Genomic DNA, 18,088 nt, shown 5'->3' on the forward strand with positions numbered 1-18,088 from the left:
GGCGCGGCGGTGCGCTGCGCGGGGCCGCGGCCATTCCAGACGGCGGCACCGCGCGCTGCGCAGGAGGAGCCGGCGGGAGCCGCTGCCGCCGCGCCATGGCCAAGGAGGGAGCGCAGCGAGCCGAGGAGACGGAGCAGATGATCGAGAAGGAGGGAGGCAAGGAGGCCGCCGAGGACAGCGCCGCCGGCAGCCTGCGCGCTGCCGACGCCAAGGAGATGAGAGCCGTGGTGCTGTCCGCCTTCGGGGGGCTCAACAAGCTCCGCGTGTCCAAGCGAGTCATGCCGGAGCCTCGGGAGGGCGAGCTCAAAATCCGCGTGAAAGCCTGGTCCAGTATCGCTCCCTGCGTCCCCTGGCGGGGGGGTGTCGGGTGGCGTTAACGCCGCGCGGCGGTGCGAGGCGCGCGGCCGCCGGTTTCCCGCGCAGCCCCTCGGGCAGCGCCGGTGCGGGCCGGTCCGATCCGGTCCGGTGCGGGCCGGCGCGGGGGGGAGGGGGGCGAGCTGCCGCCGCGGGAGGCGGCCCGGGAGCGGCGGCGGCAACTTCCCTCACTTGCGGCTTCGCCCCGGGCGCGGGCCCCGCTCGGGGCCGCCCTGTCGCTGTCGCCGCGGCAGCGCCCGGGCATCCCGCGACGCGCCGGCTCTCAGCGCTGCGCCGCTGGGCGCCGGGCGAGCAGCAGGGAAAGCTGTCAGCGCTGCTGGCGGCAGCAGCTATGAAGGGGAAAAGGGAAAAAATTAACGTTGATTTTTCTTGGTACCAGCTGGGAGAAATGGGGGGAAACTGGCCAACTGTGTTCCGTGTGTGTGTGTTTGTTTTTTCCTGAGAAATATTGATGCAAGCTTTTGTGCGTTGCTGAGCACCTGTTCCTTTCCCTTGTGATGTTAGCTATTATTTTTCTCCTGGGAATCACTTATCTCTGTCACTGTCATTTTTTCCTCAGAGCTCGTGTGACAGCATAGCTGGAGTTGAGGATAACTTAGCCAGACACAGGAATTAAAAACTGGTGATAAGTGGCAAGGAATCTGGTGGGATCCTGAACCGAGCTTTCCTAGAAGGCTAATTTCTTTTTCCAGAAAATTGGAGCAGACTTTTCTTTTTAGATAGCCAGTTCTCAGTGCACATGTTCCTTTGGGAAAATAAGGCTTTTTTCCTTTTAAGGGACAGGAGACAACATAAGTTCTTACTACACAACTCGATGCATAACAAAGACCAAATTAATCACACCTAGACAAAGAGTTATCTTCTGTTGTCATCTTCTGTTATGTAAAATCTTGATGCTTCCAGCAAGTGAATGCCAAGGTGAAGGCTGAGCTGTTTATTTTGGAAATGACTGACACTGAAAGTGATGCTGTTGTAGGGCAGAGAGTTTGTTTTGAACAGTGTAGCCAATGGATGTACCTCAGATCTTGGAGTATTCGGGTAGGCTAGCAAAGCTGAATGTCTCAGCCTGTTTAGCCAGTGGCCTTCCCATCCGTGTTTATGGGAATCATAAGGTTTACGACCTATGCAAGTATCTCTCCCCACCCCAAGGTATCACGCATGAAAAGTAGTGATATCTGTCAGTCTGAATGAGGAATAATAGATGAAGGGCTCGGATTTTTGCCTTTTCTTTTGTTTTTCTCTAATAGTCACAGTGGGAATTATAAGAAATTCCAGGCTAGGTGATATTGAATATAAGAAATATTGGTAGCTTAGTAGCTGTCAAGTAGCTCATTTTGCTATCAGGCAAGGCTGTAATTCTGCTTGAGAGGAGGTGCTGTTGTCTTCTGAGTGGTATTTTTGAGCTGTTGAGTTAACAGAAGTTAACATTCAAAATTTCATGTGTTCTGAGCACATGTGGACACATTCCTTTACATGTCTGAGGTATTTATAGCATTCTTCAGTACCTGCATGAATTCCTGTTTCTTCAAAGCAATAGGTATGTGTGTATCACAAGTAAGTTATCTGCAAAAGAACCCTTGGCTGTAAAATAGAAATATTCAGCCCTGCTACAGTGACAGTTGCTTCCCAGGGCTATGTTACAATTAGTGAGCCCTAAAAGGTGCATGCTTGCTGTTTATGACATCAGTAGACCCTCTTAACTGCTTCATAGTTACTACCAGATAAAATACAATACTATATATGTTTTTGTAGCTTCCTTTCATGCTGGAGGGATCTGTAGGCTACGCAGTCTACTTGTTCCTAGCTGGAAGCGGCCACAGGAATGAAGTGTGATCAGGTTGACAAAGTTTGCTTTGAAAAAAGGCAAAATCAAATTGCTGATCTTCATATCCTAAGTTTGTAAATATAGAAGATTGATCAGGGTGACAGTGGACTCGCCATCTAGTTTGGGAGACTGGGTGAGAAAAATGTCTTTCTGCTCTGTCCAGTATAGTACACGTGTTAATGCACACAGTCAGAACATCTCAAAGATGAGCTGCTCCAGTAAGGCATGCTGATGCTAAGTAATGTTTTCAGTTAACTCGATTTTGCAGTTGACTGTCATTAAAGAGGTAAGAGGGAGAAAATGAATCTTCTTTATTTTAATAACAGTGCGTGAATACATGATATGCCTTGGGGGTAAAAAGTAGAAGTTCCTGTATGGTCTCTATTCACTGAGAGGTGGAAACCAGTTTAATTATATGTATACATTTTATAGTATGGTACTATTAATAGAGGAGTTGGAGGATATGTTGCTATTAGCACTAAGCCAGATGAATAATTCTTTTGAAGGTCTGGAATATCAGTGATCCAATTGAAAATGTCTCAGTTGTGATGAGTCATATGTTAGCCTCATTCAGTGACTAAGAAATGGAACAGCCATCGATGTCCAAGCTGAGTCACAGCTTCTGCCTATTTCCTGAAATCATTTTTGATTGATAATGACAGAGAACTTAAATTTGCTGTATTTGTTTGTATTATAATCTACAGTTTGTAAAATACTGGTATGTATACTCTTTATGAGATCAGACAAACAGGTAGAACAAACCAAAATGGATGTGTCATATAGGATGAGTGAATAAGGAATGGTCTCCTGTAATTACCTCTCTTTCTTTTTCTTTTCTCTATTATAATTATTTCTTTTTTGTGCCGCTGTACATGCGCGTCATAAGGAATGAAGCAGAAGTGGCCCCTCTGACTTCCTGGCATTTGTGAGATAACAGTACTTTTAAAAAAATAAAAAATAAAAAAAAAATAAAAAAGGCAGCAAATCAAAGAAATCCTATGTATAGCAGGAGGAGGACAGTGTGTCAGTTTTATTCTTAAAGGGAGTCTTGTTCATATATTGCGGGTGTCTCTGGATAAAAAGAAAGGTGAGATCTGATCATTTAAAAAAAAAAAAGTGGAAAGTTTTAAGAATTTAAGGCAACTTGCTGGCCGGGGTAAGAGGAAGGATATGTTTAAGAATATAGAACTCAGTACCCTTCTCACTTGCTCTGTAGTACTTCTTTGACTTCAGTAATTATTCTCAGTAGAGTCTTACAGTGAAATAAGAAAGACAGATCAAAAGCAGCACCTTTCTACACTGGAGCATGGAGGACAGTCTACAAGATTTGGTGGTTTGCAAGGTAAGGTATTGGGCATCCTAGACTGGATGGGACAGAGCAAGAACAAAGTTGGCCATAGCAGGTCTGACAGTGAAAGCAGTCTAGAATACAATATTGTATCCACTGCACTTCCCATGGTTTAAAAGGAGAAAAAAAAAAAAAAAAAGTGCCGCAAAGCTAAACTGTGAGGAAAAGAAAATGATATTCAAGGTCCTGAGAACTGATGTTAAGCAAAGCATTGCAGATTTAGAAAATCAGATTCAAACATAATCCTATGTTTGATAAACTCTGCTCCCAAAAATGGACAGATAATTCAGTCTATGAAGTTCACACCAATATCCTTGCTCTTTCACAGAAAAGTTCTTGCAGAACCCCTATGTCAGTATGTTGATCCTGGTAATTCATATCCTTCTGTATCTTAATTTACATCTGGCTCTTGATTTGGGATTAGAAACACGCTTATGACTGAAAGGAATTGTGCCCTTTTTCCCCAATGGATCACTTTGCACTTCGACTTTACTCTTTGCATGTGCCTTTACTTAAAGTTCAAGAATTGCTTTCTCTTACTACGCACCAGAACAAGCTATGCTTGTTTGTACTGATACAAGAAATAAATTGTGTTTATTCTCTAAAACAATCATTCTTCATGAGATAGGTTGTCTTGTGATATTCTGTGCAGCCAAACTTCCCTTTTCCTGTGTCTGTTGCAGGTTGAATTTTAATGAGGGATTTGTTAAGGTTGGGTGTCTTGGAGATGGTTACTAAACTAGCTGTTTATTTTTGGGCCTTCTAGGTTATTCGAAGAAAAAAACCAAGTTTGCTGGTTAACATAGAACCCAATTGTACTTTCAGGTCCCTTGTTATTGATAAACCTTGTTCAAATCTGGCTTGTATAATAAAATAATTTATTTCTCACCTTATTTGAAAGTGTAAAGGAATGAAACTTCTTGCAGATATCTGCATCTTTTTGATAAACTGAAGGTAGCCAAAATGCATGTATGATACAGCAGTGGGGATGTAAAAACATGTAAATCTATAGGAAAGTAAAGATGAAGTGAAAGAAGAAGAAACTATCTGGGAATTGACTAGAAATAACTACAAATCCAACACTTGATGTCTCAGCTAGCAGTTAAAATGATTAAAAACATGTAACTTAAATAGCATGTACCTGTGTAGTGTTTTCTCTCCTTATCACGTCTGTCCTAGAGTTACATTTTGCAAGTTTGTGATAACGGAGGTGAACTGTTCTATTAGTATTGCTGCCTTTTGTTGAGGATAAAGGCAAAGAAGAGAGATACGAAATTAGAGAGGAACTGAATTGCTAGTATTATGTCATTAGATGCAAAACTGAATATATACCCTTTCAAAAACTGTCTGACAAGTTATTTTAGAAGAAAGAGGATTTATAGAAGAGTTGCAATAATGTGTGTAATCTTATGTCATTACCAAATAGCTGGGGTCTTTGCCATATCTGTCTGTGTGCTCGCTGCCTCCCCATTACAAAGCTACTGCGCACGTTCCCACACTGGTTCATGCATCACAGTTCTCACCTCAGCTGCTCTTTTTAGGAAGAATGTAGGAAAAGTTAACTTTTTGTAAAATGCTCAAAATGTGGAAAGATCTGTTCAAAAGATCATCACCAAAGTTAACATGCAAAAACAGTGGTTACCACTGTGTATGTAATGTTTCCTTATCAAATGATGACTGCCTTGCAGGCGTTTTTTTATTTTGTTATTCAGGATTTCTTTTCCCTATATCAACATTAGAGTAGCTGGCAATATAGAAGCCTTAGTCACTGGATAGGAAGTAGCCTTTCCAAATACCATTTCAAAGCTCCCAGCCTCATTGTGCCAAACTTTTCATGTGGTGAATGTAATGAGCTTTGTGTATAAGCATGTGGTTTTGGGGTGGTTTGGGTGTGTTTGTGTCCCCCCCCCCCAAGTTTGTCAAGCTAGATTGTCAAAGTCACTTTTTTTTTTTTTTTTTGAAATAATCTGTAATACTGCTTTTACACAGCTTAAAGTTGTGAGTTGAAATCTCTCTTAAAACCTACACCACAATTACAGACATTTAAATTAGGTGGAATTTCCTTTTATTTCCCAGTGTCCTACATCTCCCCATGGATGCTGTCCTGTCTTCGTGCTTATGTTTTGAATCTATTCTTTCTTTTTGTTTGTTGGGTCTGTTCAATCTCTGTGTGTCTTGATTAGTGTCTGACTAAAGCTCCATCTCATAAATACTTTGCCCATGAGTAATTTTATGTATCCAAGCAGTTGCTGATTTCATATGCATGAGTAGGACTGTGTGCATAGCTTCATAGAGTCGGGGGAGTTAATATGCAGCAATTTCAGCTAACAATAAATATGGGGCTCTTTTTTAGAACAATGGACTAGTGCTGGAGCATATTTTAGCTAGTTAGGAGTATGATATGTATGGCATTTGTGTCAGAAATCAGTATGTTGGGGCAGTGCATAAGCATGGTACTTTTTTTGTTTCTTTGCGGCTGTCTAGAAAATGAGAGCATTTTATTTTAATAAAATTGGATAGCATGTTAAAGATAAAGCAAAGGTGCCTCAAGATTTTTGCAAAACTGAGACTACAAGGGAGTATCATAAATTATTTTTCTGTGTGGCAACCCTGAAAGGACTCCAAAGACCTAAAAAAGCTTTTGTAAAAACTGTCCAAAAATTGTTCAAGAGGAAGATTTTAAAAACAACAGCCTATTTGATACTTAAGTTCTTGTCAAAGTTTGGGCTCCTGCCTGAGATGAATGACAGATTCATTCCTGGAGTCACTTCAAAGGTGTCAGAGCAGTTACACCGGCTTGCTCTTGGCCCAAAACATCTATGTGAGGCTTGTTTGTTTTTTAATAGAACCGATTTTTATTTACCAGCTAGTGATGCATTCACAGAAATCACAATTTTTCATTTTCTTGAATTTTTAAATGGTCTTTGTGAATTGCTACTTGTGACTCCTAAATAATCCAAAAGCTTTGGGGCTCTTCTTAATGACAGACGTGGTTGCTTTACAGACCTCAGGGAAAAGCACACATGCACAGCACTGGTGTAAAGTCAGTCTGGTCCATGCATGAAGAATGTGAATGTCTGCTGGACCATCCTTATGCTGTGGAGCCCAGGATTTTAATGCTGCCCTGAAGCTTTCTGGCTTTCCCATCATTCTGGTCAAGTTTTCCTCCTTTACTTTGATCTACGGTAATAGCCTTGATTTTTTTTTTTTATTTTTCCTGTGTTTTACAGTGGCTTGAACTTCATTGATTTGATGGTGCGACAGGGGAATATTGACAACCCTCCTAAGACACCACTTGTTCCTGGCTTTGAATGCTCTGGGATCATAGAAACTCTTGGAGACAGCGTGAAAGGATTTGAGGTAACATCTTCTTTGTTTTCAGGGCATGACTAAATAATCACCTGTTCACTGAATATTTTGCCCCCAATCCCTTCTGTTCAACCGGCGACAGCAGCTTTCACCACCACGTTGAAGTCTGAAAGGACAGTTTTTCCTTGCTGCTCCCCACATATGAGAATGAGCTCTGGAATGAGTTTCTAAAGCCACTATCATCATCATCTCCAAATCCTTCCTGAAAAGTCACTGTGCTGTGTGCATATCCTGATGACTAAGTAGGGACTGGAAAGCATAACTGGTGTGCTTTAAGAAAGTAAAAGAAATTGAGTTAAGTTGTGAAGTTTCTTTATTTGGCCATCTTTGCTATCATTGTTTTGTTCCTCAAAACCCACACGCTGCTGAGTTTAGTTCCAATTTTTGATCTTCAGTTAGCAAGACCCAATCTACATTAAGTATCATCTCTTACATTTGTGTGCATTCATGTAGTGCAGATAATGGAACCCTGATTCTGAGTATATGACTTTTCCTGATCACTCAGGAAAAGGATCCATTTCACCTAACAGAATAGTGATAAATGAAAAATAGTTAAGATGCAATAAAGCTTTTGTAACCTGTTGGCATTATGTACTCTTCAGTACCTCTATTACGTACAAACAGTATTCTGTCCTTCCTCATATTCCATTATGATGTTAAACATCTCTGTTGCCTCAAATCTTGCACTTTATTTCCTACAGGAGGTATAAAAATTTTGAAATAAGAAATGAGTTAATGCACATCAATCCTATCTTAGCTATTTGCTGAGTCAGTCATGTCATCAAATAATTGCATTTTCTGAGTTCATATTGTATCTTTATCTTAGGAAGGCAATTACCTAAAATATCTTTATTTAAAGGTAATGTATTTTTGCTCCTCTAGAAGAGCTTCAGAATTTGTCAGTTGAGTAAAGATAATAGCCCATTTAGTTTCTAGCAGGGTCTCAATAATGAGCTCTCGATAGGACATTTATCCACCTTCCCCGTCCTGCCCTGTCTCCTCCCCACAACAAATCATAATCTTTTAACATTTTTGTGATTAAACAGTAACTAAACAATAGCTTTGTTATTTGAAAAAACTCTAGTGTTTCAGTTGTTCAGCTCTTGTATTCTGTATTTTATAGTTACACTCCATACAGAAGAGTATTCTGTGACAGTAGTATAGAAAGTCTCTGCTCAGATTAGCATTCTTAGTTTAAAGTTTCTGCTATTTTTAGAGGAAGTCGTAAGGTTATAGCATATGGTGTATGTTTGAATGGCATTGCACCTGACTGAATATACTGGGTCTCTTTAAAAGTTATGTCTTAGAACTCACTATAAAACCTGTTTGTGCTCTACTCTACTCCTGGAAATTGAAACAAGTCAATCGAACCAATTGAACAATGGTATTTTATTTTTTGCGTGTGATCTACATAGCCGCAGTAGTGTTTGAGGAGATCCAACACTTAAAAAATAACTGCTCTACACAGATGTGAACCCATCAATAGGGAAATGTACCATGAGGAAGAGAACACTGTTTATTTCTGGAATATAGAAATGCTCATACATAGAACAGGAGCACACCAGATGCTTGTCTTGTGGATGGGCATATGTCAACAACAGTGATGGCAGGAATGCCAAAGATTGCACCCTACGTCTTCTGGCCTCTTTCCCTTTGTAAACTCCTGCCACTTCAAGTCCCATAAAAGCCATGGGGATTTCGTGCACTTGAAAAAATTGTCTCATTGGCTTTAGTCTGTACTGAGACTGTTTCATGTACCTGAGATATTGCCAGTCATTTACTGTCTTCATCTGCTGTGGTTGCGTTATGGTATGACAAGTCAAGGCATTGAATGGCAGCCCATCTTGACGGAGATGTGTAAGAGTGTACTTTACATTGAAGGAGAGCCTTTGTTTTGCAATAGCAGTGTAAAAAGCCTATTCCTTCCCCTGTTAAAAACAATAGCTGAATTTCTGCTGAGTTCAGGTGAAACGGGACTAATCTCTCTAGCTGTGGGGATGGTTCTCAGGAACTAAGGCCTAAACTGACATGAAGACTAAGCTCTGTGTAACGTTTGTAGTAAAATGTAATTTCTATTATTACTAAGAAGGAATCACCAAGAGGCACTTCTCTGCTCTGCTTTTTTTGTTTGTTGGTAAAGCTACAGGGCATATGAACATTCTCTCTGATTAATTTTAGCGGAATTCACATTTTAGACTTTAACAGAAAAGGGGACCACAGAGTGGTTACTAGTGATGCATTGTTAATTTGAATGTATTTTTCAAAAGGAGGAGGAATTTCCCTGAAATTGAAATGACAATTCTGTTTCAACATCTTCCTTCTAAAAGATATAAACCCTTCAGAACTGTCACCAGCACCTTAGCATTTAGCAAACCCACAATATCCCAAAGCCAAAGTGATGACAAGTACTTGAGAGGCCAAAATGTTCCTGTGCTGTAAACATTCGCCTGAAGGTACAGAGTAAATGTTCTTTGCTCTTTTGCTGTGGAGTATAGTTGAAATAGCCCAAGAATAACCCATGCTATCATCAACATTTTCTTCCTTGTGTGCAGATTGGAGACAGAGTCATGGCGTTTGTAAACTACAGTGCGTGGGCTGAAGTCGTATGTACCCCAGTAGAATTTGTCTACAAGATCCCAGACGACATGAGTTTTTCTGAAGCTGCTGCATTTCCTATGAACTTTGTAACTGCCTACGTGATGCTCTTTGAAGTTGCTAACCTAAGAGAAGGCATGTCTGTGCTGGTTCACTCTGCAGGAGGTGGGGTGGTAAGTTGGACCTCTTCTTTGTTTCTTGTCATGCAAATTGCTGAAGCAGTCTGATGCATCTTAATTCCTCAAATGGGCCAAATCCTGCAGTTTGATTTGATATCAGACTGCCCCATGTGAGGGATTGCGGGTGGAAGGAACTACACCTGTTTTCCCATCAAAGCACTAGTGTGAATGGTTGGCAGAAGCTTTTGGTGAAATAAAAATGCCCTGATAATAAACTCTACCCAAACCCACCTCCAAAAACCAGTAGCAGGTAGTGAGAGATCAAGAAGCAAGTGTGGCCCTAAACATTGTATTCTTAAATCTATGCCCTTGGTGGTACTTCGATATCAAAGAAGGCTGTAATCAAAGGAATAAATAAATCGGCTCCCTGCACAAGGTATTTGTAGCTAACCATAATCCTACATGCAGTAAATGGCCTTCCTGTAATACTCCTGCAAATACCATGTGTGTGTGATGTTTTCGCTGTGGAAGATAGTGTGCTTTTTCCTTTATTGTGGAGGTATTGAAAGCAATGTAAAATGTTACCATGCAAACCTGAGGAAAATATGCAAATGTAGAATTTGAGTCAGCGATGGCTGCTGTGTGTCATAGTTTGGATCATCAGTAAAGATGCATTGCATGGCAAAGCAACAACTGGATGGATCTGGTGGAACACCAAGCAGACCAACCAGGAAATAAGAAGCTGACAGGTTGTATTACCAATTGCTTGAATTATCTTTCAGAAAATATCCCTCCCTTGGACAATACTTAAGCTTGTGCAAAATATTAAGATATTAACAGGGGAGTTTGTTTACTTTTTAAATTATGCAGTTTTTTCCCATAGGACAGATTTGTGACCTGAGAACAGTAGCAGATCTCAGCGTTTTAAATTAGAATACCTCTTCTGTTTTCCTGTTAATGTGCCTTATTTATGCTAATTTAATATTCTGTCGACTACTGAAGTCTGGCAGGCAGCCCCAAACACCTTATCCCTAATTCTGTGCCCTTAGACCTTCTTTCAGGGCCTCGTATAAAAGAAGGCTGTAATCAAAGGAATAAATTCATCAGTTCCCTGCACAAAGTATTTTTAGCTAACAGTAATCCTACTTGCAGTAAATGGTCCTCTTGGAATACTTCTGTAAATGAATGGAATTTATAATCTTATTATGATTCAACACAGTACAACCTAGAGCATTATAGCTGACTTTATTGTTCTTAAATATTAAATCTTTTCATGTGGAATTTAGGACGGTTAAAACAACTCAGGGCCACATGTTCAGGGAGTCTAAGGCACAGCTTTACTTGCAAGGCCACTTGCCCAATTGATTCAATGCAGACCCAGGGCTGAGCGTACAGAATTAGCAAAATGCCCCCTTAAAATGCCAGTACACATGCATATATCCAGTGAAAATGGACTCCTTGTTTTTGTTCAGATATAAGTGTCCTTGCTACATTTCTTGAGCTCTCTCTCTTCCTTTCTCTAATCTCGCTCACCTCTGTTAGTTCTTCCTCCTCTTCCCTTATACACCATTAATCCTCTGTCTCCTCTCACACAGTCTCCTTCACTAGTGTCCAGCATCTTTGCTGGACTATTCCTGTCAGGAACTGCTCTTTCCTCTCTTATCACAGATACTCAGTGAGCATCCTTCTACTGGTCCTCTGCCATGACTGTTTGTGGATGTCCTCTGAAGGAAACTAAAGGAAGGCAGGTCCTGGTTGGCTGCCAGAAGAAGGAGAGATCAGATCTATCGCCTGATAAATAGTTAAATAAACCAGAGTCTCTAGAGTAAAGACCAGAGGTCAGGGAAGAACTGCCAAGCTGGGCAGCTTGTGATACAGGTCTGTGTACGATCCCGGAGGGAGCATACATCAGAAGGACACGGGACTGGCTAGCTGGCCAAACAGGATGCCGACTGCTGTGTCAAGGGAGGGGGGGTGCCTCTTGCAGCCAGTCGTTCTTGGTAAGGGAAGAACATATATAGGTAAAACCAGAAAGGAAGTAATTTTGCCGTTGCTTGATAGGTCTAATGGATAAAATTTCACTCTCACATGGAGGTTTTTCCCTTCTGCTAACTAGACATCAAGATTTCAGAGTAAATGTGCTGAAGGCCTTGGTCTGTATTACTCTTTGCACTGCTCTAATACTCTATTAATCCATTGACAAATTTAATAACCTCAACTGAATAAATTATTCTCACAAAGTTCTTTGCTAACAATACAGAAAACTAAAATCACTATGGAGAAAGATGCTTTTTGTGCTGTTGCTTTAATAGATGCAAGGCCCATTAACACTTTCAGCAAGTGGGAGACCTGTCCAGTTTGTTTCTAAATGTCATAGAAATTCCAGAATATTTTAATGAGACAATAGGCTCCCTGTGGGACTAGAAGTTTGTAATTGTTCCTTTCTCCTTATGCAAGATCATTATTTTAGCCACTTCAGGGCATTTTATGGGAAAGAACTTGTTGCTTCAAATATTTTTTGTGAGGTTCTTTGTTCTGGCTCCCCAGCCTCCTTTAGGAGGATCCTGCAGCATTTTCAAAAATTTCAGGCAGGGAAAATTATCGAGGTCCTTCACTTATGTATTGCTTCAGTTTGTTTAAATGGGCTTATTGTTGTTTATAGGTGTTTTTGGTAGCAAGGAAACTGTAGCAATTGTCTTCCTGTCTGTGTCTGAGGTATGATTAGTATGTGATGGCATCCTTTAATGTCTGACAGGATGCTTTAGGTAAGTCAGGTTACTTATTTCCAGAGATTCCAGGAAACATTGGAAGATGATGTAGAGAAAATGTACCAAGATAATTTTTATCTTGGGAAAAAAACTCACATGCCTGTTTTTTTCGGTAACAGAGACTTGAATGCTGTTCCACATACCAGATCAGTACCCTCTCTGCCTCCCACCCATTTAAAAAATCAGAGCATCATTAGATGATCTTCTCTGTTCAATGTAAGCAGTTGTACAGAAGTACTTTGTCTCTCTGAACCAGAAAGAGAGAGGTGGACACTCACAAATTCTGCTTCTGACGCTGTTGGTATGTTGTAGTCTTCCAGCTGAAGAGGAGGACCTGTAGCAGTGGTTAGAAAGGGAATTAGAAAGGAGAGATTATATTTGCTTTTGTTTCCAAGAGTCAGAGTGTTGATTTTGATTGTTTGGGATGAGGAGTGTTTGTTGGGGTGGGTTGGTTTGTTTGTTTCCTCTCTCTCTTTCGTTCTTGAGAGAGGGGAGGTTCAGAGAGACTGACTCTGCTGTTAACCTGGACAGTGAAGTAGACTGGAGAAATTTTAGGGGCCTTCTGGGAAAACATGGTACTGGCTCACAGTTGAATTGCATGAATCAGACTGGTTAATATTCAAACATCACTTCCTCCAGGCTCAAGAGCGGTGCATCCCTATGAGTAGGAAGTCAAGCAAAGGAGGCAGGAGACCTGCATGGATGAGCAAGGAGCTCCTGGCAAAACTCAACCAGAAGAAGGAAGTATACAGAAAGTGGAAAGGGGGACAGGCCACTTGGGAGGAATATAGGAATGTTGTCAGAGTATGCAGGGATGCAACAAGGAAGGCTAAGGCCTGTTTGGAATTAAATCTGGCTAGAGATGTCAAGGACAGCAAGAAGGGCTTCTTCAAATACATCAGCAGTAAGAGGAAGACTAGGGAAAATGTGGGCCCTTTGCTGAATGGGGTGGGTGCCCTGGTGATGAAGGATGCAGAGAAGGCAGAGTTACTGAATGCCTTCTTTGCTTCAGTCTTTACTGCTCAGGCCAGCCCTCAGGAACCCCAGACCCTGGAGGCAAGAGAGAAAGTCTGGAGAGAGGAAGACTTTCCCTTGGTGGAGGAGGAGTGGGTTAGAGATCATTTAAGCAAACTTGACACCCACAAATCCATGGGCCCTGATGGGATGCACCCACGAGTGCTGAGGGAGCTGGCGGACATTATTGCTAAGCCACTCTCCATCATCTTTGAAAGGTCATGGAGAACAGGAGAGGTGCCCGAGGACTGGAAGAAAGCCAATGTCACCCCAGTCTTCAAAAAGGGCAAGAAGGAGGACCCAGGGAACTACAGGCCAGTCAGCCTCACCTCCATCCCTGGAAAGGTGATGGAGCAGCTCATCCTGGAGACCATTTCCAAGCATGTGGAGGAAAAGAAGGTGATCAGGAGTAGTCAGCATGGCTTCACCAAGGGGAAATCATGCCTAACCAATCTGATAGCCTTCTATGATGGAATGACTGGCTGGGTAGATGAGGGGAGAGCAGTGGATGTTGTCTACCTAGACTTCAGCAAGGCTTTTGACACTGTCTCCCATGACATCCTCATAGACAAGCTCAGGAAGTGTGGGTTAGATGAGTGGACAGTGAGGTGGATTGAGAACTGGCTGAATGGCAGAGCTCAGAGAGTTGTGATCAGTGGCGCAGAGTCTAGTTGGAGGCCTGTAGCTAGCGGTGTCCCCCAGGGGTCAGTACTGGGTCCAGTCTTGTTCAACCTCTTCATCAATGACCTGGATGAAGGGACAGAGTGCACCCTCAGCAAGTTTGCTGATGATACAAAACTGGGAGGAGTGGCCGATRCACCAGAGGGCTGTGCTGCCATTCARAGAGACTTGGACAGGCTGGAGAGGTGGGCAGAGAGGAACCTCATGAAGTTCAATAAAGGCAAGTGCAGGGTCCTGCACCTGGGGAGGAATAACCCCAGTCACCAGTACAGGTTGGGGGTTGACCTGCTGGAAAGCAGCTCTGCGGAGAAGGACCTGGGAGTGCTGGTGGACACCAAGTTAAGCATGAGGCAGCAATGTGCCCTTGTGGCCAAGAAGGCCAATGGTATCCTGGGGTGCATCAGGAAGAGTGTTGCCAGCAGGTCGAGGGAGGTGATTCTCCCCCTCTGCTCAGCCCTGGTGAGGCCCCATCTGGAGTACTGCGTCCAGTTCTGGGCTCCCCAGTACAAGAGGGATGTGGCACTACTGGAGCAAGTCCAGCGAAGGGCCACAAAGATGATTAGGGGACTGGAGCATCTCTCTTATGAGGAAAGGCTGAGAGAGCTTGGCCTGTTTAGCTTGGAGAAGAGAAGGCTGAGAGGAGATCTTATCAACGTGTACAAGTATCTGAAGGGAGGGTGTCGAGAGGATGGGACCAGACTCTTTTCAGTGGTGCCGAGCGACAGGACGCGAGGCAATGGGCACAAACTGAAACACAGACACTTCCATCTTAACATGAGGAAAAACTTTTTCACTGTGAGGGTGACAGAGCACTGGAACAGGTTGCCCAGAGAGGTGGTGGAGTCTCCTTCTCTGGAGATATTCAAAATGCGCCTGGATGCAATCCTGTGCAATGTGCTCTAGGTGACCCTGCTTGAGCAGGGGGGTTGGACTAGATGATCTCCAGAGGTCCCTTCCAACCTCAGCGATTCTGTGATTCTGTGACTTCAATGAGAAATTAATATCCTGCAGAACATTCTGTTATCATTGCGTTAACTGTTATTGATCAAGATCACCAAGGACAAGGCTTGCCACACTCTTTCAGGCCTCTGGCAGTACTTCTGGTCCTGCAGGTTTCTGCTTCTGCTTAAGCAGAGCATTTTGTTGAGTAGCAGGGCAGTTCTGTAATTACAAGGGGCATAATTATATAATTAGAGTTTAAATGACTAAAGCTAGGGAAACATTTAAATGCTTTTCTGAACTGACTGCTAAAATAGGGAGAAAGTCAGTTAACACTGAACTTCAAAAACTTCCTATTACCCATACATAAGAATTGTTGCTGTGAAATATGAGGAGTTTGCAAGAACATAAGGCTTACTGCAGGATATATTCCCAAACTGGAAATTGTTTTATTCTGCCTTTAAAACATTGTAATTAATGTTTGAAATGACTATAAGTCAATGGTTAGTACAGAGTAACTCCCTCCACAAATATTCTCCATGTGTTTTTTCAAGGGAAGCTAACTGGCAACTGATTGAAGAAAATACTGAGGAAACTGAACAGTGTCGTGAGCCCCACTGGAACTGATCTGTTAGAGTCTTCATCTTGAAGAACTAATTGATTCATATGTCAGTGCACTGAGCGCAAGTCACAGCACAGGCTTCTATGGGGTTAGATTAATAATTCTGAGAATAACTTTATAAACTTGTAAACTGTAGCCTGGACTAGTTTAGTTAGTATAAATACAGGACTGCTGTATTAAAAAACAAAACAAAAATCCTATGTGCTCTGCACTTCCAGTTTTAATAAGTCCAGTCTCTGTCTCTACGATATCTACCTGGAACATGAATTCTTTCAGAAATTTAGACTTGAGAGAGACAGATGTTATGCCTCTCTGCTTATTTGTTTGCTTTTTCGGTGCTTCCCATTCTGAATGTTTATAGCACAAAACCTTGCTCCTCTTAACAAAACTTTATAAAAGGTACAATTTCATCACTTAAGCCCCAGACACAAGGCAGAATTATTAGCTGATTCTTTAGTATTTCAGTCTTACAGAAGCAAAAATTAAGCTGCCGTTCATGCAGAAGCATTGATTGCTGTCCTGAAGCTGTGATCTGACCTTCCCTTTCAGGTTCAGCATCAGGGGAAGCCCAAGCAGAGTGGGTAAGTTACAGATGCAATCTCACATCTCTGAATTTGAAGGATAAATCTGACTTGGCAGCAGATTTAGGTCATGCTGGCAGGATTGGTTACTGTTTGGCAGGAACCCTCATTTTTATTGTCTCCCTTGCATAAATTGCAAATGTTTAAGGCTAAGTGCTCCAAACTGAATTACCAAAGTGGTGATATTTCATGTGATACAGAACTGGCAGTCCTTAGTAAATCTAGTCACCTGCTATTGCAGGCAACATATAGAAACCCTTTCATTAGAATTATCATATTTCTCCTTAAAAATAGTTTTATGTTTATTCCTTCAAATTCTGTCTGCTCTGTCTTGGTTGGTTAGAAACCTTTCTTAATTTCCAGACTTTATTTGTGGCCACTTAATGTATCTTTGTTCTTCTGCTGGTTTTGCCCATTAATTTAAAGTAGTTATTCTCCCTTTTTGGGGGCAAATGCCTTCAGATCTCTTGGATAGTATGTGTATATGGTTAAAGAAAACAAGCTCAGAATCAAATCTCTCCTCAGCCTTTATTTTTTAGGCTGAAAATAGCTTTGCTTGTTCATACCGCTGTCTTGTAAGGTAAACTCTCTGTTTCCTTGGTCATCGTACACACATTGGTCCAGACAGACACATACCCGTTGCCGGGGCTTTGAGCTGGCTGGCTGCAAAGCAGCAGCAGTAGGTGAGTATGAAAGCTGAAGTCTTTTAAAATAAGTCTCTCAGCATACTTGATCACTTTGAACACTGTATGGGCAGAGTGAAATTAGGCCTGTTTGTACCTAGCAGGTAGGAGCACATTAAGTAGGCTTGATTTGTGTTCGAGTCCATCTTTCTTGAGTGTGAATAATTGGAACTTCATTCTTCTGACGGTCCTGACCAGCATACTGTACAATGGCATTACTGCTTCCCAATTTGCTGAAACCTTTACCTGATACCTCCCAGGACTGCACTTGCCATGTTCATATTAGCAGTTCATAGCCATTCTGCATTTGATGAATACACCCCAGGTGCTCTTCTCCTATTTCATCTCCAACAGCCAAGGATCAGAGTAAATCAGCTTACACAGAGCTCTGTGTAGCCAATGCTAGGCTGCTTTCAGCATCCCAGTGATCTCATTTAAAGCCAGGATGGGTATCTCTAACTGAGCTGCCCTGTGCAGTATGAATGTCTCTAAAGCAATGGATGTGTTCCCTCAGAAGCTTGGGAAAGGCCTCATGCCATGCCTGAGTCTGTTTCCAGATGCTGCCTCAGAGCATAATCTGTTAATCAAACACAAAAGCTTGGCAAGTCATACAGAAAAAGCAATTTCCCTGACCAAAGCAGGCTGTAGTCTCTGAAGGCCTTTGCTTTTGCCTCTCTCAGCCCTGTACTCTCCAGAGGACGTGTCCTTTCTCTCCATCCCTTGCTGAGTCATATCACAGGCAGGCAGCACTTAACTCTTCCTTGGCTGTTCTACGTTTTCAGATACAGCCTACCTGCTCTGGGCCAGCATCTCAGCTGGGGTTTGTTGTCCTTGCTCGCCTCAGTTGAAGTGGATTTATACTAGAAGGAGATTCAGCCATAAGTTTTAGATTCACCTAACTGTACGATTTTGCAAGAGAGAAGAAAAGACACATTGCCAATTGTTGCTGAAAACAAGAGAATTTGAGGGTAAAAAGAGAGCGCTATCACATGGTGATTCTCCCCTTCCCCCTGCCCAAGCTTATTGCAGTGCACTGAGTGTAACAAACACTGCCTTGCGCTTGTTCAAGAGTCGCATTTCAGTTTGTCCGCTCTGCAATGCTCACCTTAGCACTTGGTTTCCAATTTCCTTTGCTGTAATGGGAAAAATGACACCTTCAGGAGATAGAG

At 42.2% G+C, this 18,088-nt stretch overlaps 1 protein-coding gene across 1 annotated transcript in view; it reads left to right on the forward strand.

The window, feature by feature from the left end:
- The first annotated feature begins 95 nt into the window (after positions 1-95).
- Positions 96-18,088, forward strand: part of VAT1L (vesicle amine transport 1 like) — a 63,321-nt gene continuing 45,328 nt past the window's right edge. Inside the window, exons 1-3 of the mRNA XM_026058594.1 lie at positions 96-325; positions 6,779-6,908; positions 9,470-9,685. Coding sequence (XP_025914379.1) covers positions 96-325; positions 6,779-6,908; positions 9,470-9,685 — 576 coding nt within the window. The remainder of the gene's footprint in view (positions 326-6,778; positions 6,909-9,469; positions 9,686-18,088) is intronic.

The sequence above is a fragment of the Apteryx rowi genome, unplaced genomic scaffold (genome assembly GCF_003343035.1).
Source record: "Apteryx rowi isolate R43461 unplaced genomic scaffold, aptRow1 scaffold_1, whole genome shotgun sequence".
Lineage (NCBI taxonomy): Eukaryota > Metazoa > Chordata > Aves > Apterygiformes > Apterygidae > Apteryx > Apteryx rowi.